The sequence below is a fragment of the Meriones unguiculatus genome, chromosome X, assembly GCF_030254825.1.
Source record: "Meriones unguiculatus strain TT.TT164.6M chromosome X, Bangor_MerUng_6.1, whole genome shotgun sequence".
NCBI lineage: Eukaryota > Metazoa > Chordata > Mammalia > Rodentia > Muridae > Meriones > Meriones unguiculatus.
In genome coordinates, this window is record NC_083369.1 from 140,861,858 (window position 1) to 140,889,687 (window position 27,830).

Below are 27,830 nucleotides of genomic sequence, written 5' to 3' on the forward strand. Positions count from 1 at the left end.
AAGTGTGTCCATTCTCAAACAGCAGAGGTGAGATCAAGTTAAATAGGAATAGGGTAGTTCCATAAGTTAAGCTTCACCCACAGTGGGGTTTACTTGCTGATCTGTGCCTAATTTTAAAGTATCTATAATTATAGGAGAAATTTAAAAAATCACCCTCAAAAGTTAGGATCACATTTTCTCAGAAATTATAAAGGTCTTGTCTGAGTTCAAAGGGAAACACACAGCTTAGGAAATTGTATTTTAACCCCCAGAATGAAAAGGAGGTAAGGATGGATTCACCACCTTGTCCAAATCAAAGAGAAGGCCTACTGCATTCAACCTGCTTGTGGTCAGATGGCTCCCTAGCACCAATTTTCTAGAAATTATGCAGCATGATTTCTTGTCTGAGCTCCCCAGGTGGCTGAGATGTGATTTAAAGAAAAACCAAGTGTTGACCATTTTCAGTGAGGCAGTCAAGTGAGCTTCAGAGTGCCTGAGGAGAGCCTCAAACCCTCAGCATTCATTCACGAGAAAGAATGGCTGTTGAATACTTACTAAAGAGTGTCCTCCACATGGTGCTTGGGAGAGAGTTGAAGAAAAGCTCCCGGAAGCTGAAGCCCAGGAGCAACTCTGCTCTGCTTCGGCTTGTTAGAAACTCCCCAAGAGATGCAATTGCACTATGATTGAGACTGTTGTGAAGAATTGCTTGACCCCAGAAGCCAGTCACTAAAGTTGGCTCACTAAAGCATGGTTCATGAGGTCTCAAAGAGAAAAGAGAAACTATATGCTGTCTCCCTTAGCCCCTTCCTCATCTTCTTTTAGTCTCATCCTCCCTCGCTCTTCTTCCCCTATCCCTTGTCCCGAGTCCACTGATAGGGCAAGTCCTCCTCCCCTATTGTCTCACCGTAGCCTATCAGGTCCCATCAGGACTGTCTGGATCCTCTTCCTCTGTGGGCTGGCTAGGTCACCCCACCAGGGAGAAGTGACCAAGAAGCAGGTATCCAAGTTCATGTCAGAGATTGTCTCTTCTCCTCTTACTAGGGAACGCACATTGAGACTGAGCTGTCTATAGGCTACATCTGAGCAGGGAGTCTATGTCCTCTCTATGTATGGTCTTTGGTTGATGCATCAGTCTCTGCAGTAACTCCTGGGCCTTGCTCTTTTTGGCTTTGCTGGTCCCCTTATGTGACTCCTGTCCCCCCAGGGTCCTTTTATATCCCTCCCTTTTCCATAAGGCTTCCTGTGCTCTATCCAAAGTTTGGCTGTGAGTCTTTGCATCTGCTTCAATCCCCTGTTGAGTGGAGTATTTTAGAGGAGATCTGTGGTAGGCTCTCATCCTGTTCTCTCTCTTCTATCATTTCTAATGCCTATCCTGTTTTCCCTTCTGAATGAGAAATTCTCATTTCTATATAGTTCTACACTGAGCAAATTTGAGTCTTCTCCATAGCCTGCATTACATTTTCTGTTCCCTCTGTCCTGTGAGACTGTTATTCTTTGTTTGGGTACTGTTCATGCTGTAATCTATAAAACACCCCAGGCAAATACTCACTTTAATACTTCTCTTTTCTCCAGGATCATGTCCTTATATTATATACTGTTCAATGGCTTGAAACAGCTTCTCTCTGTATTTTGTTAAACTTCAGAGTTCTCTACAGCAAGGGCATAGGTCCATCTAACACCCTTTACTCTGGTGTTGATACCCAGAAATTATATACTTTAAAAAGATCAATTCTTAAATTGGAGTGAGTTAACTGTATTTGAGAAAACTGTATTTGAGCTCTAACTATCATCTTTTCAAATCCGACCTACTGCAAGGGAGGATTCTAACGATTCTTGAGTTTCCTCTCCTATTTTCTAACAAAGAAGGTGAAGCATTCTCTAATATAAAGCAGGGCCTCTGTTAAACATCTTAATATAGGAAAATTTCATATGTGTACATTACCCAGATTGTCCCAGTAATGTACACATATAAAATGATACCGTTTGTTTAACATAGTTCTAGAGGCCAAAGGTTGTTAGGACCCATCATCTGGATCTGGAAGAAGGGATGTTTAAACCACCTAAGGCCCTTGCATGTGCTCTGGCAGGCTGAGCTGATCTCTTTCTTTATCCTCTCACAACATGTTCACAGCACATGGGTAAGGAAATGCTACAGAAGTTAACCTTTCAGTCCAGAGGTCTTAAGAGATGAAGAAGAAGCCTAACCTAAATCTTAGTCCCCACAGAACAGTGGTTCTCAACCTTCCCAGTGCTGTGACCCTTTAATACAGTTCCTCAGGTGGGGTGACTCCCAACCAAAACCTATTTCTGTTTCTACTTCATGGCTGCGATTATGAACTGTAATGTAAATATCTGTGCTTTCTGATGGCCTTAGGTGACCCATGTGAAAGGGTTATTCATCTCTCGAAGGGAGCATGACCTACATGTTGAGACCACTGCCATAGAGAGAACAGAGCTCCTGCAGGCGTAAAGAGTCATGGAGGAATAAAAGAAGATATCAGAAGATGGAAAGATCTCTCATGCTCATGGCTTGGCAGGATTAACATGGTAAAAACGGCCTTCTTACCAAAAGCAATCTACAGATTTAATGCAATTCTCATCAAATCAACAACACAATTCTTTACAGACTTGAAAGAAAAATTCTCAAATTCATATGGATAACAAGAAACCCAGAATAGCAAAAACAATCCTCTACAATAAAAGACCTTCTAGAGGTATCTCCATCCCTGATCTCAAGCTGTACTATAGAGCAACAGTAATCAAAGCTTCATGGTACTGGCATAGAAACAAAAAGGTGGATCAATGGAATTAAATAGAAGACCCAGAAATAAACCCACACCCTTATGGGTGCTGATTTTTGACAAAGATGCCAAAAACCACACAATGGAAAATAGATAGCATATTCAACAAATGGTGCGTGTCTAACTGGATGTCTACATGTAGAAAAAATGCAAATAGATCCATATTTATCACCCTGCACAAAAAGCTCAACATAAAACCAGACACACAAAACCTCTTAGAAGAAAAAGTGGGGAAGAGCATTGAACTCATTGACACAGGAGTCAACTTCCTGAACAGAAGTTGAACAGCAAGGCTCTAAGATCAACAATCAATTAATGGGAGCTCATGAAACTGAAAAGCTTCCATAAAGCAAAGGACACTGTCATCAGAACAAAATGACAGCCTACAGACTGGGAAAGGATCTTCACCAACTCTATATCTGATAGAAGGCTAATATCCAGAATACATAAAGAACTCAAGAAGTTAAACAGCAACAAATCAAATAATCCAATTTAAAAATGGGGTACAGAGCTAAACAGTGAATTTTCAATAGAGGAATATAGAATGGCAGAGAAACACTTAAAGAAATGCTCAACATTCTTAGTCATCAGGGAAATGCAAATAAAAATGACCCTGAGATTTCACCTTACACCCATCAGAATGGCTAAGATCAAAAACTCAAGTGACAACACATGCTGGAGAGCATGGGGAGAAATGGGAACCCTCCTCCATTGCTGGTGGGAATGTAAACTTGTACAACCATTCTGGAAATCAATCTGGGGGTTTCTTGGAAAATTGGGAATAGTGCTACCTCAAGATCTAGCTATTCAACTCCTAGGCATATATACTCATGCATACAACAAGGACATTTGCTCAACCATGTTCTTAGCAGATTTATTCGTAACAGCCAGAATCTGGAAACAACCCAAATGTCCCTCAACTAAGGAATGGATACAGAAATTATAGTACAATTACACAATGGCATACTACTCAGCAATTAAAAACAAGGAAATTATGAAATTTGCAGTCAAATGGTGGGATCTAGAAAAGACCATCCTGAGTGAGGCATCCCAGAAGCAGAAGGACACACATGGAATCTACTCACTTATAAGTGGATATTAGACATATAATATAGGATAAACATACTAAAATCTGTACACCTAGAGAAGCTAAGCAAGAAAGAGGATCCTGGGTAAGATGATCAATTCTCATTCTGAAAGGCAAATGGGATAGACATTGGAAAAGGGAGAAAACAGGGAACAGGACAGAAGCCTACCACAGAGGGCCTCTGAAAGACTCTACCCAGCAGGGTATCGAAGAGACTTATAACGAAACTTTGGGCAGAGTGCAGGCAATCTTATGAAAGAAGGGAGAGAAAGACCTGGAGGGGACAGGAGTGTCATAAGAATATCAACTGAAACAAAATATCTGGGCACAGGGGTCTTTTCTGAGCCTGATACTCCAATGAAGGACCATTCATGGAGATAACCTAGAACCCCTGCACAGATGTAGCCCATGGCAGCTCAGTTTCCAAGTGGGTACTCTAGTAAGGGGAACAGGGGCTGTCTCTGACATGAACTCAGTAGCTGGCTCTTTGATCACCTCTCCCTGAGGGGGGAGCAGCCATAGGAGGCCACAGAGGAAGACAATGCAGCCAGTCCTGATAAGACCTGATAGGCTAGGGTCAGAGGGAAGGGGAGGAGGACCTTCCAGTATCGGGGGAGGTGCATGGGAGAAAAGGGAGAGAGGGCAGGATTGGGAGGGGATGAGAAAGATGGTTACAGTTGGAATACAAAGTGAATAAAGTGTAATAAAAAAATTAAAAATACACATAAAATTTGTTTGGCTGGCCAGGTGGTGGTGGTGCATGCCTTTAAATCCAGCAATTGGGAGGCAGAAGCAGGCAGATCTCTGAGTATGAGGCCAGCCTGGTCTATATAGTAATTTCCAGGATAGCCAGGGCTACACAGAGAAATTCTGTCTCAACAAAACAAAAAACAAATAACAAAAACAATGAATAGGCTGGATTCTCAGGGTCTACTTCCAGATATTCTATTTCAGAGGTCAGCAAAGTATTGCCTATGGGCCAAAAGCTAAGAACAATTTTTACATTTAAAGAATTTTTAGAGAAGAATACATTTTTAAGGAATGTGAGAATTACATGATATTCAAATTTAAACATCCGTAAGGAATCACTGGAACTCAACTAAACATACTCATTTACCTCTATGGCTATTTTCCCTGTATAATGTCAGAGTAGCAGTTGCTGAAGAGACTGAATGACCCACAAAGCCTAAAAATACTTGCTTTCTGGCCCTTTATTGTAGTTCGTCAAGCCCTTGTCTAGGACAGGAGGATCCTTGTGAGAATCCATGCAAAATCCCAGGGGCTATCTAAATGCCAATATCAGAAATACCAAAAGAGTAGAAGCTTTAAATAGAACCCCTGAAAGCCCTGAAGAAGGCAGAAAAGGAATGCATTTAATCATCAGCTACTCTCTCCACCTAGGGCTCCACACATAAAAGCTTTAAGTAAAACTCTCCTTAAAATGATAAATTTTACTTTGCTATACAGTTAGCTATAAAATGAGGAAATTCTGAGTGTAAAAGGTTTTTATATTAATGACTTTTTAGTTAAATCTCTCCATGAGTCATAAACCAAGAAAAAATTTTTGCAATATGAAAAATGACAGCTTTATGGCATGCATATAAGGTATTTTCTAAAAATCAATTAGAAAACGTTACATAAAGATTTTAATCTCAGTAATAATTTTTAGAATGGCAAATTAGCAGAGGTTAAAAGATATTAGCAGAGATCAAAAAGAATGGTAATATCCAGGGATGACAAGGATTGGGAAACATTCATACATCCTCCTGTGAGGAGACTAAATTAGCACCATCGCTTAAAGGTCTTCAAAATACACTGATGCAGCATTACATTTAGTGATTTATCATCAGGAAAGAATAGCTGCTAATGTTTATATGGAAGTGACTGTGGGCCAGGCTTTCTAAGTCCTTTGCTTATTGTGTTAGTCTGCTGTGTGCTGTTATAAAAGAATGCCTGACACTGGGTAAATGACAAAGAACAGATTTAGTTCTTAAAGGCAAAGGAGGGGATAGCAAAGGCTGAAGTGCCCGCATCTTGCTGTGTTAAACCAGGATAGCAGATGAAAAGGCGAGAAAGCATGGGCAAGAGAAAAATGAGGGGAGCCTGAACTCATCCTTTTATCAGGAACTCTCTCTGGCAATAATGAATCTGTTTCCACAATGATGGCATTAACATACACTTGAGGCAGGGCCCTCATACCCTAACCATTTCTTTAAAATCCCATCTCTCAATTGTTGTACTGGAAATTAAGTTTTGAATGCAAGAACTCCGAAGAATATATTCAAACCACAGCACCATTTTAATTCATTTTCATTTACAATTCCAGTAGGTAGGTGCTACTGTTGCCCATGATTCAGAGATGTAGAAACTGAGGCAAGGAGAGACTTGCAACTTACCCCAGGTTGTACATAACTGGTAGAATGTGGCAGGGATAAGGCCAGTAAAATGGCTCATTGGGTCCCGTGGGTAAAGGAACTTGCTGCAAAGCTTGATGACCTGGGTTTGATTCCCAGGACCCACAGGGTAGAAGGAAAGAACTGGCTCCTGCAAGTTGTCCTCTGAGCTCCACCCATAAGCTGAGGCAGACCCATACCCCCATATACCAATAATAAGCAAGCATAATTTTTAAAATTAAGAAAATGATAAGAGTTATTATAGCTTGAGCTAGAGAACTGGCTCAATAGTTAAGATTAGTTCTTATTCTTGCAGGGGAATGAGTTCAGTCCCCAGCACCATATCAGGCAGAACTTTAACTCCCACACCAGAGACTCTAACATCCTTTTCTGCCTTCCATGGGCATGCACATACACACACACACATACACACACATACACACACATGCATATAGACACACATATACACACACAGACTCCTCACATGAACATAAATAGAAATAAATTTTAAAACAGAAATACAAAGCAGAAGAAATGTTTCAGGATTATATTGTAAGAATTGCTATGTCTTCATAGGCAGCTCAGTCTCCATGTGAGTTGCCTAGTAAGGGACCAGGAGCTGTCTCTGACATGGACTCTGTTGCCTGTTCCTTGATCACTTCCCCCTGGCAGGGAGGTCTTGCCAGGCCACAGAAGAACAGGGTGCAGCCAGTCTTCATGAGAGACAATAGGATGGGGTTAGTTGGTAGGGGAGGAGGGCTCCCTCTATCTGAGGACTAGTGGAGGTAGATAGGGAAGAAAGAGGAAGGGAGGGTGGAACTGGAATGAGACAAGGGAAGGGGCTATAATTGGGATGTGAATTGACTAAATTTTTAAAAAATAAATAAATAAAAAAGAAACATAGTTGGAATATCAGTCTCAAAAGAGATCCCTGGGCTCAGATTTTTTGGTTCTGTTGGTCTCCTTGTAGAGCTCCAGTCCCCTGCAGATCTTTCTGTCTCCCCGTTCTTCCATAAGATTCCCTGCACTCTGCCCAAAATTTGGCTATGAGTCTCAGCATGTGCTTTAATACCCTGCTGGGTAGAGTCTTTCAGAGGCCCTCTGTGGTAGGCTCCTGTCCTGTTGCCTGTTTTCTCCCTCTCCTGATGTCTATTCCATTTACCTTTCTGAATAAGAATTGAGCACCTTACCCCGGGTTTTCCTTCTTGCTTAGCTACTTTAGATGTATAGATTGTAGTATGATTATCCTATATTATATGTCTAATATCTACTTATGAGTAAATATATACCACATATGTCTTTCTGCTTCTGGGATACCTCACTCAGGATGATCTTTGCTAGTTTCCACCATTTGTCTACAAATTTCATGATTTCTTTGTTTTTAGTTGCTGAGTAGCATTCCATTGTGTAAATGTACCACAATTTCTGTATTCATTCCTCAACTGAGGGACATCTGGGTTATTTCCAGATTCTAGCTATTACGATTAAAGCTACTCCAACCAAGCACCACTCATGGAGTTAACCTAGAACCCCTGCACAGATGTAGCCCATGGCAGCTCAGTCTCCAAACAGGATCCCTAGTAAGGGGAACAGGGGCTATCTCTGACATGAACTCAGTGGCTGGCTATTTGATCACATCCCCCTAAGGGTATGGTGGTGGTACAGCCTTACCAGGCCACAGAGAAAGACAACGCAACCAGTCCTGATAAGACTTGATAGGCTAGGGTCAGATGGAAGGGTAGGAAGACCTCCCCTATCAGTGGACTGGGGAAGGGGCATGGGAGGAGAAGAGGGAAGGAGAGTGGGATTGGGAGAAGATGAAGGAAGGGACTATAGCTGAGATACAAATTGAATAAATAGAAATAAATAAATAAATAAATAAATAAATAAATAAATAAATAAGTGAAAACAGAAAACATAAAAATTGATATAAAAAAAAGAAACATAGTAGTCCAATTGGTTAAATGCAAAAAAAAAAAAAAAAAAAATGCTATGTCCTGCAATTTAAGATTAGCACTTTGGTATACAAAAATCAGATACAACAAATAATTTGAGGATGCTTTAAGACAGTTTCATCTAATTAGTGAAGGCATACAAGCCTGTGAATTTGTGTCATCCATAAATTCATCTACCCACTATACAAAGGAAGGAACTATATTAAGAGTCACCCCAATTTGGGTTGGCACTGTTTCTTGGCTATTGGTAAACCAAAAGAAAAAAAAATCCTTCCTTCCCCAAGCCTTAAATTTTCACTTCATTTAAAATACTGTCTGAAAGAGTATGTACACAAGCACAATGAGGAAGATTTTCTATCAAAGGCAGTTAGGGAATCACGATTCTCTTACCCATCGCAGTAGTCTATTCACTTTTAAGAGGAAGAGAAATAGCAATGAGCTATATTCCTTTGGGTTTCTGATGCTCTGAGGGATATATATGCATTGTGACTTATGTCTCAGATAAGGACATACAAGATGGGTCAAGATGTAAGAAAAAATATCCTATGATCTAAATGAATCGTTGGCTGAGCACTGACATTTTTCAAATGTGTGCAAACTCAGATGATTCCAGACCTGTGTCTAACTTCCTCATTCACTCATAAAACATGTCCTTCTAATAGTGGTGTCAGCATGTCATTATCTTCAGGGTGACACCTGACAATTTCCTCCTCACCCATGGAACCTCCTTTAATTCTAGCTTTTTAGTTCTGCTAAAAGCGTCAGCAATTCTGAAAGAAAGGGTCAAGGCCAGCAATCTATTTAGTTGAGTGTTTTTTGTTTTGTTTTGTTTTGTTTTTTATACCAAGCTAAAGATGTTTCCTGAGATCCCTAAGACTACTTGTATTTGTGGAAGCAACCTTACTTATAAGAAGCAAGGAGTCCTAAAAAACATTTTCCCCATGCATAGACATTTCCGTTAATTAATGAGTTAATTAAGAAGGGCAGAGGAATGAAATACCAGGCATTGGAACATTAGACCATGGCGTCATGAAGGACTTAGGAAGATCAAGCCTTCAGTCTTTCTTTTTTTGTAATAGTAACAGCAAACAGAGAGCTAAGCAACCCTTAGACCTACAAGAAAAGATACCACCAAAATAGTCTCCATATGGGAGGAAAGCAGAAGACGTTGACATTGGGGACATTAGGGACTGTGGACTTGGCACAGTTAGTAGAGTGCTGGCCCAACATTCACAAGGCCCTCGGTTTCACCCCCAGCACCATGTAAACCAAGTGTAGCGTTACATGCTTATGATCACAGCACGTGGGAGGTAGTCGCAGAAGAGTCCAGGCCAGCCTTGCCTACAGGAGGAGTTTACTGTAAGCCTGGGCTACGTAAGAGCCTGTTTCAAAAAGTAATTACTCATACCAAGCACTGGAATTTTTATTTGCTAGCCTCTGGTATCTGGTTAGAGGCATTTGTTACACTATTATAGGGTAACTCAATCCTCTGTGTATGTCTCTCTCTTTCTCTGTGTATCTCCCTGTTCGTATGGGTTTTAGAAGCTTCTACAGTAAAAGGTGTGTGTGTGTGTGTGTGTGTGTGTGTGTGTGTGTATGTGTGTGTGTGTGTGTATGTGTGTGTGTGTGTGTATGTGTGTGTGTGTTTTGGAAGCTTTTATAGTAATAGGTTTCTATATGTCTTTTTTTTTTAAGGTCTTTGGTGTTAATTATACATAAGGGAAAATACATACTACAATCCTCCTCCCAAGATTCAGAGATCTTTGTGGAAGAGGGGGTGGAAAGAGTGCAAGAGCCTGAAGTGGTGGATGACTCCAAGGAAACATTATCTTTTGAACACGGCATGGAAGCTCTGCACATGTGGTCATATAGCAATTGTAATAGCATGTATACAAGCTGTGCAAGCCCAAATCAGTCCAAATCCCAGCAGGGAGAGAAGATGCCCAATCCCACCCTAAACTGTGGGGCTACTAGCCCTTGTCAGCTACTGGAAGAGGGAGAGACAGTTTTCTCTGGGAGTGTAGCTCTTGTCATGCCTCTCCAGTAAAAGAGCATATATCTAAGAATATTTAGATAGCACAAAATTAGTCTTCATGTATTTTTAGAAAAAAAATGACACAAACTTGGGAAGAAGGTGAATTAGGGAAGAACTGGAATGAATATGATTAAAACACATTGTATTAAATTCTCAAAGAACTAATAAAACAATTTTCTAAATAATTGACATTAGCCCTAGCTGGTTCATCCTGTCCTTTTGACTGGCTACCTGGAAAGTGATAGACTCTTAACAGGTCAAAAACATGGCACTATCATGGTAATATTGCTCTTCTGATTAGTAGCAATGATATCAATTATTCAAAAGGAAACTCCAGCGGCTAGGCCTGTATATCAAGCAACACTGGATAACTCTCAATGACTGGATAATAGTCATCTCTGTGACTAGCTGAGCTGAACCTACCACAAACATCTGACAGCCCCACAGTAAACAGATGGTGTCCACAGTTACCATCCTGTCTGGCCTCTAAGTCCCAAGAACATTCATCAAGGAGTCAGAAGACTCCTGTCCCAATTCTTCTGGTGACTTGTTAGGAGGTTTTTGAAAGAACTGTTTCTAGGCTTTGAGTCTTTGTTCTTTTGTGCTCTGCAAAGAACACACATGATGCTGTGTGACCCCCATACCTGCTATGAGAATGAGGAAATATGTTGAGCTTTGGATAGGCCTCTGGGGAGAAAGGAATGGGACTGAGGAGTAAGAACTTTCGCTAATGGCTGCCAAGAATCCTGCATTGGAAGGCTGTGGTCCTGCAGGCACATCTAGAGAGTATTAAATGTTCAAGACAACACTGCCTGAGAAAGAAGGGAGACATGGAGACATATTAAAGTAGCAATGAAAGAAGGTGGATGAGCTAGTATTTAATTTGGACTCTACCTTCACAGTATTTCTAGCTCCAAATATCTGGAACTAGGAAAAAGCAAACCTCCATGTTTGGAACTTGTGTTCACCTTTGTAATCCTTATCACCTAGCATAGCTTCTGGCACATCACAAATGTATTTCAATGAATGAATGAATGAATGAATGAATGAATGAATGAGGATTGTAAATGGAGGAAGACAGTGTACAAATACATTTGTTAAATTAATTAAATAAAAAGGGTAAATTAAATTTTTTGCCAGTGAGCATCAGAAGATAATCTTTATAATCCAAGGAAGCATTGCCATACTCCTGCAGTTATCAGTGCCAGGAACTATGTAGTTTCTATGCAGTCCCATGGTTCTCCCTCCTTCTTTAGGGTATACCCTGGTTTTCTTCCATGAACCTCAGTGATATTTCACATTATCTATCTCTACACCCTTCCTGCCACCTTCACCACTCTGGCCATCCGTATTATATTCCTAAACACTGATCTTGATGCTTTCCAATAGGTTTCTAACAATCAAGACTACATACAAGGCAGGGGAACAAGCTATCCATGAAAGCTGTTTTACGGGAGCATTGTATTCGAAGGGGTCAGTAGAAAATGCTTCCGCCAAATTCAGGGAGGGGTGGTGCTGTTAAGAACAGGATCGTTGTTCCAGCATAGTTTACTCTGTCCTCAGTGGCGCTTGTCCCAGCAAGCACATGCACCGGTAGTAGCTACCCTCACTGTGGACCCATAAACTTGTTCTCTAAAGCTGCCCTTAGCCCTCTGCCAGGGAACTTCTCCAGTTAGAAACCCAGGGCTGGCTGGGTGCTGTGGCACCTGTCTGAAACCCTGGCCTTCTTGCAGCAGAGGAAGGGGGTGAGGGGGGAATCAGGAATCCAAGGCCAGCCTCAGCTGCATTCCCCTATGGCTAAATAAATAAAAAGGGGAGGGGGAGATAAGGAAAGGAAAAAAAAAAAAAGCCAGAAACTACACTCCGAAGCTCCTAAACCTTCCTGCATACACTCTGCACATCCATCAGAAAGTGGGATGGAGGTGACAGAAACACAGATGCAGGAGCTATTTTTAAGGGCCTAGAAATAAACCACTAAACACAGGTGTGTTCTGCACAAGTAGAAATGTCCCCAAATACACAGGCCTTCTTTCTAAATAAACGAAAAACAAACTGGGTGGCCACACCTCCTCCCAGTTTCCTGGGACACACAAATAGTCCAGACCTTGGTGCCTTATTTCAGGAACCACAGAGGGCTTGCGGACGTCCACTAAAGGCATCTGACTCATTTTCTAGAAGGCCAGGCAAAGACAGTCTAGACCCAAAGAGGAGGCCAGAACCTGCTCTGTGACTCCTGCCGCGCACAGCGCAGAAAGCAGGACAGAGGAAATCACCTGAGCTGACAGCAAAAGGAAACATCCGCAGCATGTGGGGACAGTGAAAACTCAAATAGCAAATGTAACTGAAATGTCGAGCGAGAGTAGCACTTCAGAACTTTGACCTCTACTCACAGATATAATAAATGGGCACATCAGCACACATTTAACCAGCTGTGATGAGAGTATTCATTTTATGATAGTTTATAATCATCTAAATGAATTTATGGCTGACTCACCAATTTAAAAGACGAGGTAGGAATTTTTTTCTATAATGTCAGCAGGGTTTTTACAGGCTCAGAATCCATTTTCCCCACTTTCAGCAGACACAAGAAAAAGTGTGGTGTAAATTTTCTTTCTAAATTTTTGCTAAAACCTCACCCACTGTGAATTCTTAACTATTTTTAAAACCACCTTTACCGGGGGCTGGAGAGATGGCTCAGTGGTTAAGACTGCTCTTCCAGAGGACCTGGGTTCAATTCCCAGCAGCCACATGGCAGCTCACAAATGGTCTGTAACTCTTATCCCAGAAGATTAGACCACCTCACACATGCAGGCAAAATACAAATGTACATAAAATAAAAATAAATAAATTAAAATAAACTAAAAAAAAACACCTTTGCCTACTTAATGCCACAGTATTCATCCCCAACAACAAACATGAACCAGCCCCAGGGTTCACAATTCCTTTTGCTGAAGCTTGAGAAGGAAAAGCCAGACAGGAAGTTGACTATAGCTAGGATTATGGTTTTCACAGGCAAATTCACTCAGATGAAATAGGCCTCATGCCCAGTCTTAATGAATAGTCACAGAAGGCCTGTGACATCAGGATTAAGGCCCTTGCTTAATGGCTGAGGCTTAGAGAGATCAAGTCACATGCCCAAAGATACATAACCAGAACCTATAATGCTGGGACTCAAACCTTGGTTTCTCTGAGCTAGAAGCCTACCTGAGTTTTCGTAACATGTTGCTTTCCAGGTCAAAGTTGGCAGAAAGCCTATGACAAAAAAATAAAGCTGACTCCCTGGCAATTGGCACAAAGAGACACCTTGTGGGCACTGTTGCTCTTATATCAATCAGTCAGGGGCAGAGCAGATGACAATCCTTTGTTCATCCTAGTTTGATGCCTGGCTTTGGTGGCCAAAGCTGTTTAATGTGTAGGACACATGAAAATTACATCAATCTCAGGCAGTAAAGTCTGGGAGGAGGAAGACAGACAGAGATCTATGGACTTCCACGCCACCCATAGACCTGCCCTCCAGAGCACAGCACAGGCGGGTCACAGACACCCACTGGCTGCCACATCATGCAGCATTGATGGAAGATGTTACCCAGGGGCCTGGGAGGTGCATGCCAAGCCTATAGCAGGAGCCACCATAATGTATGAGCATGTGGTGGTCAGGTGGAAGAGAAAGAGAAGTGGAGCGGCTTGAGCATTATGAAGACAGCTGGAACTAGAGACTCTGGAGTAGGGAGGAATAGCCTGTTATGAGTGGACAGCCTTGCCACCTGGGGCCATGATGAAGTTCCAGCCTGAGTTGCCACTGTGGGCCATGTCTGAGTCTATGGCTGTGCAGTGGCAAGGAGGGTTGGTGTTTATGTCCTTGGCTCATATTACCACTAGAGAACATGGGGATTCCCTGGTAGGGGCAGCTGCAACGGACCATGTGGTTCTCCAGAAGCTATGTACTGCTGGCCCCACCCCTCACTGAATGTGACATTCTGGAGAGCTGGCTGGCCCCATCTCTCATGGCTAGCAGCGCTCAGGAGACCTGGACCTTGTGCCTTGCCCAGGCAACACAGTGGGGCTGGCCCTTGTGGCGGAGGTATGGGTGAGCTGGCCCAAGGGCATGAGTGTGAGACAGCTAACTGTGCTACTTGTTTGCCATGGGGTGGCACAGGAGCAGTGGTGATGCTCCCCCATGCCCCTTGGCACCCCCAGCAGTTAGGAAAGCTGCCCATGGGGTCATAAGCTCAGAAGACTTATCCCTGCCCCTCCCCAGTGGCATCACTTGGGAGAGCTGGCCCTGCAACTTGCCTGGACAGCATAGCCGAACTGATTTGGATGGTGGGAGTGCAGGCGAGCCAGCCCAAGGGTAAGAGTGGGAGAGAACCACTTGTCTGCTGAGAGGTAGCCTGGAAGGTGCCCTCTGCCCCCTCTCCCCTCACCACCTGAGGCAGTCAGGAGAACTGAACCCCAGAGTCACCAGAGTGGGCGAGCTGGCCCTGCACTTTGCCGGCGTAGCACAATAGGGGCTGATCAGAGAGGTATGGGTGAGCCAGCCCTGAGGATGGGCAACATTGTGGTAGAGCGGGGCTCCCCACTTGTCTGTCCTGAGGTCGTGTGGGTTCTGGGGTGACCTCCTCACCACTCACCACCTTTTGCAGTTGGGAGAACTGGCCCTCGGGTCATAGCGGGTGAGCTGACTCTGCCCCATGCCTGCTGCAACACTTGGGAGAATGGGCCCCCTAGGCCTTGACTGGGCAACATAGTGGAGCTGGCTCTGGAGGCATGGGTGCAGGGGAGCTTGCTCTGAGGGCACAAGAGCCGGAGAGGTGCCCCTGCCTCCTGAAGATGGTGGTATTGGGTGGCCTAGCCAGAGATTGCCCTGGTGGTGCAGGTGTGGGAGGGCCAGCAAGCTGACCAGCTCAGCTACCACTCAGGCCCAGATCCAGTACTCACAGCTGGATCTCACAGCAAAATCTTTATCATCTGCTAAACTGTCAGGACACATGAAAGGGCCAGGCCTGCTGATGCAAAGCTGTAGGATCTCCATGACAAATGGCAGCAATGGGATGACCCGGAGGAGTCCTGGTAACGATACAATATTGATGGTGTCACGGAAGCCAAAGATCTCAGAGCAGAATGATGACTCATTGCAATGAGCCATCATATTTACAAGCGAAGATGTGTGGACAGAGGGGTATACGGTGGGACACCCTGTGACAAACTACAGCTTCCACAACTGGATGTTTTCTGTGCCTTGTGGGGTTTTGTTGTTGTTTATTTGTACGTGTTTTATTTTGGTGGGGTGAGGTTGCAAGGGCAAAGGGCGGATATGAGGGGATGGGGAGATAGGTGGGACTGGGGTGCATGATGTGAAACTCACAGGGGATCAATGAAGAGTTTAAAAAAAAGAATTAGTATGAATTAATAAAAATAAGTAGATAGGTAGGTAGGTAGGTAGGTAGGTAGGTAGGTAGGTAGGTAGATCAGGAGAGGATAGTAAGAGACTATCTCAGCAGCTCCTGTAAGACAATAACACAAATAAGATAATAGATCAGAAATAATTTTGACTAAACAGCAAGCTAATAATGCACCTAATCAGTGCGAGTTAAGACTACCTCTGGGTAGAGGTGGTGCACTCAGCACTCAGGGAGGCAGAGACAGTTGGGTCTCTGTGAGTCTAAGGCCAGCCTGGTCTACAAACGGAGTCCAGGACAGCCAGGGCTACACAGAGAAACCCTGTCTCGGAAAAAAAAAAAAAAAAAGACTAAAGACTGCCTCTGATATTAGCCATCAAGAACACAACAGGCATTCACACACATGTCTAAATATATACGAATAAACAATTTTCTTTTGGTTTTAAAGAAGATAATGAAGTGGGTAATCAGAGGGCATCCCTAGAGGAATGAACATGCTCAAGGTCAGTCCTATGAGGACACATGAGTAAGATGGGAACATATGGTAGGCCTCTCAGAAAAGTTAATGTACCAAAGCCAAGATGTCTGAGGGAAGAAATGTCAGGTCCCCAGACTGGAATTTACCGTGAAAGAGAGAGAAGCTGTTGAAGACTTTGATTGGTGCACAGGAGTCCCAAGTGAAGCGTTGTTACTGGATGTGAAAAAGAATGGATGGTGGCGCTGGGGAAAACACCCCTCTGTTCGTCACCATCTCAGGCCACATCTCAGGAGCTGAGGGAGGGAGCCCTGAGTGCTTAGTAGGTCAATAAAGCAAGCCTGGGCTCACTTGCATGCTCGCGAGTCCAGTGGGAAGAGAGCTTGGAGGGGGAATTAGCGACGAAAGTGTCTCAGTGACATGTTGCATTCCCAGCCTGGAGAACAAATGTCTACAGCAGAGCAGGCAGCATCATGCTGGACGAGTGAACTACTGCCAAGTGAAACCAGAGAAGTAAGGGTGCAGCCCTCAGAGGACACATTTTTCCTGTTCATCATGGCCTATGGAACGGCTGGGGGACTGGTAGACATTGCTTTTCAGAACAAGCTCTCCCTTCCCCCAATCAGATCCTTTTTTATGAGACCGCACCACAGGCTGCATTGTTCAGGACAAACCCGAGAGATGAGTGTACTCTCGAGTACTGAGGGCTGGAAGATATAGTCTTAAGGTGAAATCCACCACCTTCAGGTAAAAGAGAAACCAGGGTGGCGTTTCCTTTTCTCAAACCTTCGTAAATGTTATTAACATGCTGGGTATTCAGTTAAAAGGGCTTCCCCTCCCCCTAAGAACAAAACAGAAATAGAGACCACGCGTCTAATTCCCACTGCAACGAATGGCAGTTTCTTAATTCCCTGATTTTCTGTCAGTATAACGGGAAAGCATTCTATTTCTTCCCCTGCATGGCTAAAATCAATTATCAGTGCTAATTATTAAAGTATTTGCGTTATGCTTCATGTCCATTTAACAACTTGCTTATCCCATTTGTTTGGTTACAGGTCTGATTAAAAATATGAAATGTACTATGCAGAAGAGAGCTGCCTCCTTAGGAGGAGGGGAGGGATGGTAAGAAAAGGGAACTGCTTCTCACAGAGAGGAGCAAAGAGCATTGTTCCCCTCCTCTTCTTTCCTCCTGCCACATTCAACACCCACAGAGTTACACTGAACTAAGGATAGAAGAATTCTCAGGGAAAAAAATGGACTAGTTCTTAGAGGGGGGAATAGTTTACTATTCTTGAAAGATGGTTGCATGGCTGCAGTTTTGTTCTGCATACTACATACATACTACATTGTCCATAAAAGGGTTCTCCCTAAAGAACACACACACACACACACACACACACACACACACAAAAGAAACAACACCAAAAACCCAACAATCACTAGATGGTTGGCAAGCTTCTTAACATCTAGAACACTTCCTTCATTGGCCATCTAGGGGTAGAAGGAGGTGACAAAACAGCAGTCCCTCCTCATAGTAACAGCCAGGGGGCCCTTCCCCACCCAAATTACCTCTTCTACTTGCCAGCCCCCTGATACCATGCATCCTTTCGACTGACAGTCCTTCCCCATCCCATCAGATCTCAAGGGACTATGGTCATCTCTAAGACATTCTGGCACGTAGAGAATAAATAACATGCTTCCAGCTACTCACCTGGCTTAACAAAACAAAACAAACAAACAAACAAACAAACCTACTTTTCTACATCTTGAAGACTACGTGGCTTCTCATTGTACACAACCACCAACAACAACAAAAAACAAACAAAAAACAACAAAAAACAAACAAAAAACAACAACCTGTACTTCAGAGAAAAATGCTGTTTGTTCTAGGAACCACTTGACTAATACGACCTTTAGCTACCAGTGGGGTGAGCAGCACTGCATGAAAGGAGAAACAGTGTGTGATCAAGACCTTAGCACACCACTTTGCTTCACACAGATTTTATCGCTCTCCAGGTTTTTTTACAAGGCTCTGGCTGCAATGATAATAAAATCATCCAACGTTTATGGCTGAAACAAGACAAGCAAAATTCTCTCAGGCACTCTACCTGTCTTTGATCTGAATAGCAAACATTCTTTAAGGGTTTCCTGCCTGTGAGGCATGGCCAACCTTTTAAGAGCCCCTTCTAAAACGGCAACACAGGGCTTCCAGCCTGGCCACTCTAGAAGGCAGAATCCACAGTTAAGTAAGCTGCCTTCAGGGTCATTCCTTCCAGAACAGACTCTTCTTCAGAGTCATGTAGACAGAAGTGCAGCGGGCCCTAAGGTACACAGAGATCTAATGAATTCTCAAGTTGGTTTGTTTGCTGGAGACTTAGCCTGAACAAGAAGAAAGATGTACATTTTTTCTCACAAATTCAAGACCATAAAACCAAGTATTTCAAGGTCTAAAAGAAGCTAGGCATGGTGGTACACGTCTGTGACCCTAGCACTTGGGAAGCTAAAGCAAAAGGATAGTAAGTACAAGACCAGCTTGGGCTATATAACAAGACCATGTCTCAGAACAGAATAAAGTGGCTAAAATGAAAGCATATAGTCTATAGACACTCTCAAGCACTTTACAATTTAGAAGGTGGGAGAAAATTCTTCGTTTACCTTATTGATGAGAGTCACTATATCGCCTTCCTTGATTGTCAATTCGTCATCATTCTGCGCCTCATATGGAAATATTACTTTGCAGTAATCCTTGGCTGTAAGAAGAACAAAAAACACAACTTTTAAGGTGCTTCATCCAACCAGCTGACCCAGATGAAGGGGCTCCATGCCACATTAACCTCAAGAAAAAGGTATGTTTGATAGGACAATATGGCAGCACAGAGAATGAGTCACTCTCCAAAACTACCTTAGAGTGCTTATGGTGGGCTCATGCATATTTATTTCTGCATTTTACCCTCACGAATCATAGATCATGAGTGCCATGGGATGATTTGCTTTTCTCAGGTAGAAATGCAAAAATGTGTCCTTCCTCCTGAGAAAGCAATTGTGAACTATCTGATATTTTCTGAAGATATATGCATAGGCCAACCTGATTTTTTTTTCCTCACTACTTTATTACAGATATTACAAAATCAGAAAGAGGGCCTTTATTTCTGTTATAAAGCAAACACGACAAATAAAACAATAACTAATTCCTTCTTACATAATGTATTAAGAGATAAATACCAATGCATTTGCATGTAAAAAATGTCAACCACAAGCAGCCAACAAATACTACCAAAATATTTTTATTTTATTCTTATCTCACAGATTATATCCCCTCCCTTCACTCCTCCCAACCTCTCCGCCCACTGCAGATGAACTCCTCCTCTATTTCTCTTCAAATAAAAATGTAGGCTTCCCAAGGATTTTCACTAAACATGGGCTAACCCTCATAATAAAAGCTACATGAGGCAACACAGTAGGAGGAAAAGGGTCTCAAGAGCAGGCAAAAGAGTCAGGGACACCTTCTTACTCTTACTGTTGGGAGTCCTGCAAGAACACCAAGCTGCACAGCCATAAGATATATGTAGAGGACCTAGCTCAGACATATACAGGGTCCATGACACGTGCCAAAATGTTATTATGCACCTCCGTGTGGGATGAGTGAACTTATTAATGTATATCTCACTGTCTCTTTGTACAAATGTTCATTGATGTGGCTGTTTATAAGGAAGACAATATATAGTCCTCATTGAAGGCAGAAAAAAAAAACTTTGGGCATTCAAAATCAATTTAAGTACGTACTGAGTTGTATGACTTTTAAGTATATCTGATTTTAAATTAGCTCTATCAAAAAGTACCAAGTAAGAAGACAATGAAAACTTTTGTAAGGGATTTGGGAAAGAAGACACTTGGCAAACTAAGCTTTCATGGCTCAGGACAGAAGTTAGAAAGAAAATCTCAAGGAAATTAGTATTTTCTGGAGCAGACATCTATTATATTCTCCAGCAGAGTCCAAAATCTCACGGCTTTGAACACACTCAGGTCATAACCTACAGCTGTATGCTTAAGTGTCAATTAAATTGTCTGTAGTAAATTTTATACCACTGAAAAACATTGTTTTGCATTGGTAAGCATCCCATTAATCAAAAAGAGTGACATCTAAAATAAAGGCAATGAAAATGTCCGTAATACAGACACACTGTGGGCTAAGGTTGATATGGCAAGGGGGACAAGGAAGGGAAGGGAATCACTTTACTTCTATGTAGATCCTCTTATTTTCTGTTCAGTGCAGATAGCAATTAAAGCCTTCATTCTTAGGTTCTTTGGGATTTCTTAAGGTTTTCAGTCATTAATGTGTGCTGAGAGGCACCTGCTCTAAAACACATTGAGACCATATTCCTAAAGTTAGAGAATCACCAATGTGTCATCTCTAATTAAAAATTGCAAAACTTCCCCAAACCTGACCTGGTTAGATGTTCTAAAGGGATGGAAAAAGTTAAACATGTTTAAATTGCATAATGAGAATCTTCACCAATTTTCCAATTGACTGTGCTAGTGAAATAAGACTTCCCAACCTCAAACTTCAAACATGAACACACAGTATTATTGAAGAACTGTCCTGCAAAGTGCCAACTTTATGGAAATATCTTTATGAAGATATTTTTTGAAAGAATATCAGTTACTCATGACCAACAAAGAAAGAGCACATCATGTTTTTCTCTCACAGTGAAAAAGGTTAATAAAATGTGATCAACCACTGTGGATTAACTTCCCAGCAGCCATTCCTACTTGACTGCATCCTCTTTTGCTCAGGTTTACTTGGTCCTGGAAAGTAACGCTAATCTTCCACCTGGGTAATAACCAGGACCAACTCCGCTTAGCTTCTGAGATAAAGCACGTTCAGGGTTCTATGGCCGTAGACAAATAATGTTATCTTATTCCCATTTGTTGCTGATTTGTTTAGGGGTAAGATATGACCTTCCAGCCCATGAAATCTGAAGAAAGAAATCTGTTAAGAGATGGCACTGCTAGATTTTGTTGCCTAGAGATGTAAGGCAAAGAGTCACCTGTCATTGGTTGTTCTGTTTTGTCTGCAGTGCTAGGGATGGAGCATGGTGGCAGGGATATGCTAGCTGAACACTCTACCACTGGGCCCCATCTGCCAGCTACCTTGAGGCTCCTAACACAATTTTATCATTGCCAGGAGTCAAGAAAATGTTTGGCATTGTTGTAATCATGTTTGAACAATATAAAAGCCAAAAACTTGATCCTGAGTACTGAGGGTATTAAGCTACCTTTAAAATTCAGCAGCTCCAGGGGACCTTTTCTCTGAACCTCTTGTTACACAGCTTAGAAAACCAATTGTTTTCTACTGTTTTGTGATCCAGTAGGTATGTATTCACTCAAAACAATGGTATACTAACACAAAGAAACTTGATACAAGTTATCTTCTTAAACATTTTCTCAATATAATATGCCTCCTCACCATCACTCTCTACCAAAGTAAAACCGCTTACTATGTAATTTCCTTTTTCTTTATCACTCACCTTCCTATTTCAGGGCACAGCCTATAAGTTCCATTGTAATTACCATAATGGAAACATTTCTAAGAAAGAGCTAACTAGCATACCTTTAAATTATTTCACAGGGCCATTTTATTTTATACTTAGAAATTCCCTATAAACTGTAAAGGGCATGCATCTTCTACATTAAAAAAAACAAGTTTTAATAAGTATAAGTTGAAGTGAGGGGAAATAGAATATAGTATTTTAGAGAGATAAAGAAGAAATGAGAATAGGAGGATTAAATGGGGAAAGGGACTGAGAGAGTAGCATAAGGGGAGAAACATGGAAGGAACATCTAACACTAATGAACATTTGAAAAAGCTTAAACTACTGTAAAAGCTTCCTGAATTATACATGAAAGAAATTTAAGTTTTAATGGGGGGGGCACAATGCCCCATCCAGACATCTTATGCCACCAAGTAAAACCTCCAGTGCCAGGAAGGGATTACATCTTGTTGAGTCATTGGCCAAAGGGTCCCTACCATGTCCCTCTCCAAATATCACAGGCTATTGCCAAGGCCATTGGTTGTTCTCCACAACCCAAAGGGATGATTCTCCTGATGAGGACAACACTTACTTATCTTATGGAACTGGTGTACAGCTAGAATTTTTACCCTTACTGGCCAGAGTTCATGCTGCTGGAAGGTACTTTGTATTCTAGCAGTGGAGAAAAATAATCATCAACACTGTCTAGCTACAAAACCTGTGACCTAATAACTGAGACTTTCTGCAAGGTATACTGATGCAGTTGTGGCAAAAATGTTATGGGAGCAATTAACCCTTGGATTTAAGACCCACTCCTTGAGAAGGAACCCACATATGACACTGCTAAAGTGGTCAAGAACACAAGACTAGATAGGTAATAGGCCTTAGGGGAAAACTCTCAGGGATGACCTGATTGTGGAAGCAGCTGCTTGACACAGTTCTGGTTGCTGGAGCACCATTGCCCTATAGAAAACATCTCTGGATTACCAGTCTACAAATGGTGTTGCTTTTTCCTGTATGTCTACCTGCTTTATTTCTTACTATGACTCCATCTTTTTCCTCCAATTCAACACTTAGTCAATGTAACTGGTAAGGTTTTTAGGAGGACTAGGGGAGAAGGAAATGGCTCAGAAACAACCTCTATTGAGGAAGCATTCCTCCTGGCTGTACAGGCAGTGAATCCTGAATTATCTGAATAAGAAATTGAATTTATAGAGGCCATTTGTGCTAATTGTTTCCTGAAAAACTTTAGTCTGCTCATGGATATTAAATGATAACAGGAATTGTTTGAATTTCCATGCTCAGCCCCCAGATTGTAGCAGTCGAAAGGAATTAGACCCTAGAGAAGCTACTGGACTCATAATAACTTCCTTTTCTAGAAAGACTTGGTCACGTGGCCATGACTCTTTGGGATAGGATAGGGAGATTACAGGAGCTTTGTATAGTTCATGAGGAAGGGGCTAGAGACCGTCTGGATGATCACTCCTGTTACAAAAGATGCTTAGAAAGAGCTCAGGAAGAACTTGCTCAGCCACAAACAGCAGCTGAGAGTTAAGAATAGTCTAATTTGTTTGGCACTTCTTTGTTCTTATGCCACTTACTGTAACTGCAAGATTTTGCCCAGACGATCTATGATGTGATGGTTTGTCTGAGAAGAACACTGAGTTAAAGATTAAATATGCTTGCTTGCCTGCACTGTAATCACCGTACCGCGTATGTAGAGGACAGCCACAAATAGCAGCTGAGAATTAAGAATAGTCTAGTTTCTTTAGCAGCTTTTGTTCTTATGCCAGTTATTGTAACCACAAGATTTTGCCCAGATGACCTAAGATGTGAAGGTTTGTCTGAGAAGAGCACTGAGTTAATGATTAAATATGTTTGCTTGCCTGCACTGTAATCACTGTAGTGTGTAGGTATGTATGCATGTATGTATATATGTGTGTGATTTCTTGGCTGATTGAGTACAATCACTGTACCGTATAAGTAGAGTAAAGCTTGCTATATTCTGGTTATTTTCATTTGTGGGTTTTTTGAGGAAAAGCCAATATTTGGGGGAAAGACAAAAAGGTTTATGATAATGTAGAAAAATGTATAAGGAAATGATTTAACAATAAAAGACTGGGATTGACTCTCTGCTCAGAGAAAAGGGAAAAAAAGAAAGAAGGAGAGAAAGGAGAAAGAAAGAGCAGAAAAAAAAGAGCATGAGCAGACACCAGAGAGCCTGCCTCTTGAGAACAGTCTCTTGAAATGAGTCATCTGTCAGCTTGAACCAGCCCCTGTGTGTGAGGTGATTTTCACTTGCGCCGATCCATTCCTCCTGATCTTGAGACCCACAATTGGCTGAGGCTGGTCCCTGGCAGAAAACCAAATACTATTATTCTTAAATGACTCCTAATGATATACAGATATGCCAATAGATCAATGTCTCACTCAACCCTCATCAAAGTAGCCTTTTCTTACAGCAGATGTTAGGATGGCCTATTACCACAGAGACCCACAACTAGACAATGTACAGAGAGCAAGAGACTTCGGAAGACTCAGTCTTAAATGGGATGTCTTTATCAAACTCCTCCCTTCAAGGCTCAGGGATCTGTAAGAATAGAGGCAGAACGATCATAAGAGCCAAAGGTTATGGATGACTCCAAGGAAATAGTCTCTTATTACAGACACAACAGGACTGATACATATATGAACTCACAGAGACTGTGGCAGCAAGTATAGGACCTGGACAGGTTCAAGATATACAGGGCCCCAGAGCACTGGGTACTGGTGGGGAGCAGACTAAGGATCCTACTCCTAACCAAGAAGCAATCTGCAGATGATACCCACTGGCAAAGGGAAAGCCAGTTTTCCCCAATGATATAACACTGGTTATATCAACTGCATTCCGGGGCGGGCCACATGTGCAGGAGTAGTTGGCCGACACAAAATAGACTCCATGATTTCTGTTTTGATTTTAGAGAAAGAAGATGAAGTTGAATGGGTAGAAAGGTGGGGAGGATCTGGGAGGACTTGGGAGAAGGGAAAGAATATGACCAAACCATATTGTGTGAAGAAACTTGAAATAAAAGGAAAATGCTCTCGTTTCAATGGTATAATGTGCTGAAATATTTCTACACTTGTGTGAATCTCCTCATAATCTAATTTTAGAGCATTTCTACCGTGTAGCTATGTTGTTTGATGTTAAGAGGCATTAGACACAGAATTCTCTTGAAAGCATTACTTTTAGATTAAGACAAGGGGTAAGTGGTACTGTAGCTACAGCCTATCACTACCTTCCCCAGGGCACGCTGCTGGGGAAGGTATGACTTGCCCCTGTGTATGTCCCCAGCACTGACACAGAGCTCTCGCATATTTCTTCATGATCCTTGAGTGACACCTAAGAAGTAGTGGATTCTGGGTCAGAAGTCAGGACACTTGGAACCGGACTCAGTTCCCAGCCGGATTTTGTGGAGAGCATGATCGAAGGCAGCCACGTTGTAGCTCTGGATGAACACAGTGCCATCGGGTATAAAATCAGAAACCAGCCGAGGAGGAGAGAGGTTAGTTTAGTTAACTTCAGCAGAACATCTTTAGCCCATTTAAATGTTCCAATTCTCAAAGTTTAAACAACTCGAAAACAGTGCTACTCTGATTAGGGAACTGAGCTATTCTGGCTTCGATTTAGGACCTCAAAAACATATCATGGATGTTTTAAGATCACCTAGTGCCATACTGGGTTAGACCTCGTTCTTTCCAGCAATGACATTTCAACACATCAGTCATAACCACTTCTAAGCAAATATGGCAGCCATAGACTCATACTTTATCATGATGTATTTTAAAATAGGACATTATCCTTGCTTATGAAGCATTTTAGCCATTTAATTGAGAAGTATCATAAAATAAGAACACATTGGTTTGAGTTTCAATGGTTTTAAGATACTCATTCAAAATAAATATATATGTAAAATCACTATTAACTTCAAAAATAATTTACTGTATGCTGTTCCCTATTTCAATGCAAATATTATCTGATCCACCACAATGCAAAAGATACTATCAACTAGTTCTGGAGCCTGAGCCTATTGATACACAAGTAAGACCAAGTAGGTCTTCCTGTCCTTATATGGCAGTGATAAACTAATGCTCAGAGAAAGGGGGAGGGATGAGAATGACAAAAAGACAGGACAAATCCACACAACAATTGGTGGGGGAGGATGCTTCTACTGCGTTTCACAAAATAGTAAGATTACATGCATAGAGAGAAAAGTCAAAGAGCAAGGGACATTTGGTATGCTTTAAAAGAGAGGATAAACCTAAGTCCTTTTTGGACATGGAAAGATTCTAAGTTCTAACTGGGTAGCACACAGACAAAGAAGAAAAAAACTTAAATTAATTTTTTTTACAGGAAGGTGTTTCCCATCAATTCATTAGTTTGATGGAGTTAGTCTGAAACCAAGTAGGAATGAATATATACATATACAGAAAGAAAGGCACAATTTATACAGCAATTAAGATGACTTTGCTGTCACTTTTCCTTTGAATGATTAAAATATGTTAACGAATTAGCTAGACTAAGCCTAGATTTCTAACTTTGCTAAAGCTTTTTGTCTTACAGTCTTTAAATAATTTGATAAGAAGCAATGACTCTTTCCTTCCAAAAATGAAACAAAATGAACCATACAAAGACATTTAAAAGGGTAGAGAAAATGTATACAACAGGAGAATGTTCCTTCCTCTCCCTAGAACATTATTTCAATCTCAAGACTTTGAGAAATTTACAGTTTATTTAAAACAGACCATTAAAGAAGTTGAAGTCACATGTTCATATTCAATGACTCCCTTCATCTGGATTTATAATAGATTAAAAGAAAGAAACTTCCTTAAATCAAACAAACATGCAAAAAAAATCTTTCTGCTTCAAAAAAAATAAAATAAAAACAGAACAAACAAAATAAACACGTTATCCACCTGAACACATCCAAATAAGGATATACTTTAAATCCAGAACACTCTCTGGAGCCTGAGCCTATTGATATACACAAGTCAGACCAAGTAGGCCTTTTTGTCCTTACATGGAAGTGGTAAATTAATGCTTAGAGAAAGGGGAAGAGATGAGAATGACAAAAAGACAAGACAAATACATACAACACTTGATGGTGGAGTTTCAACCTATGAAGATTACGAGCCCATGTACCCAGACTCAGAGAGAAAGAAAGCTCTCCAGAGCTTTTGGCAGCAGTGGAAAATACCAGGTCATACCTGAAACTCGAGTTTCCTTTTCCCTTGAGACATGATAAAAGAAAGACTATCACGAGCTAGGGGCATGCTCTACGGAGAAAATTCCTGCTGTGTAAGTATGAGGACCCAAATCAGATATCCAATGCTTAATGTGAAAGATGCGGGAGCCTCATGCACCTGCCTAAAAACCAGTGCTAGGTAGAGTAGGGTTAGTAGGCGAGACACCTGCATCCTGGCGAGAGGGGAGGGGCTGTCTTGCCATCCAGTCTAGCTGAAATGGTGAGCTTTAGGTTCAGGGCGACCCTGCCTAGATGTCTGGTTGCCACATGCGCACACACAGGCAAGCATATCTTCACCCATGTACATGTGTACACACACACACACACACACACAGAGAGAGAGAGAGAGAGAGAGAGAGAGAGAGAGAGAGAGAGAGAGAGAGAACCAGAACCAGTTCAGTAATGTTAACTTTCCCTAACATCATAATCAGATATTCTCTCCTTCAATGGAGAAGTATTATCTAAGGCACTACTAGTTTGTGGTTTTAAGCAGAACTCTTGGGAACAAAATTATTTACAATTTCAAAGAAATAGGCTTCACATGCCATATCATGTGTAACATCCATTCCTGGGGTCTTAGGCTGTGCCCAATCATTACAATTCTGCAGCAAATGGATGACCTATCACTCCAAGGGAGAGAAATAACAAGTATGTCAGCCAAGAATAAGTTTTATCACTCTATAAGCACTAAAACCTTTTACTTTTTAGAGATTTTAATACTCTGGGACTTCATTGAGGGGTACTATTCTCACATGCTCTGAGGACAACAGACTAAGGCAAGTAAGAATAGTATCTGGCTGTCAGGGAGATTACAATCAAGTGGAAGAAATGAAGCATGCAAAAATCTGGTTCTTGACAAGGTGACAATGGGGAAGGGATTGAGAGTCACAGTC

At 41.8% G+C, this 27,830-nt stretch overlaps 1 protein-coding gene across 12 annotated transcripts in view; it reads right to left on the reverse strand.

The window, feature by feature from the left end:
* The window catches only part of Sh3kbp1 (SH3 domain containing kinase binding protein 1), a 362,797-nt gene that overhangs the window by 78,816 nt on the left and 256,151 nt on the right, over window positions 1–27,830 (reverse strand). For all 12 annotated transcript variants that reach the window (XM_060375097.1, XM_060375099.1, XM_060375093.1 and 9 more), the window contains one exon: window positions 18,780–18,874. In XM_060375097.1, coding sequence (XP_060231080.1) covers window positions 18,780–18,874 — 95 coding nt within the window. The remainder of the gene's footprint in view (window positions 1–18,779; window positions 18,875–27,830) is intronic.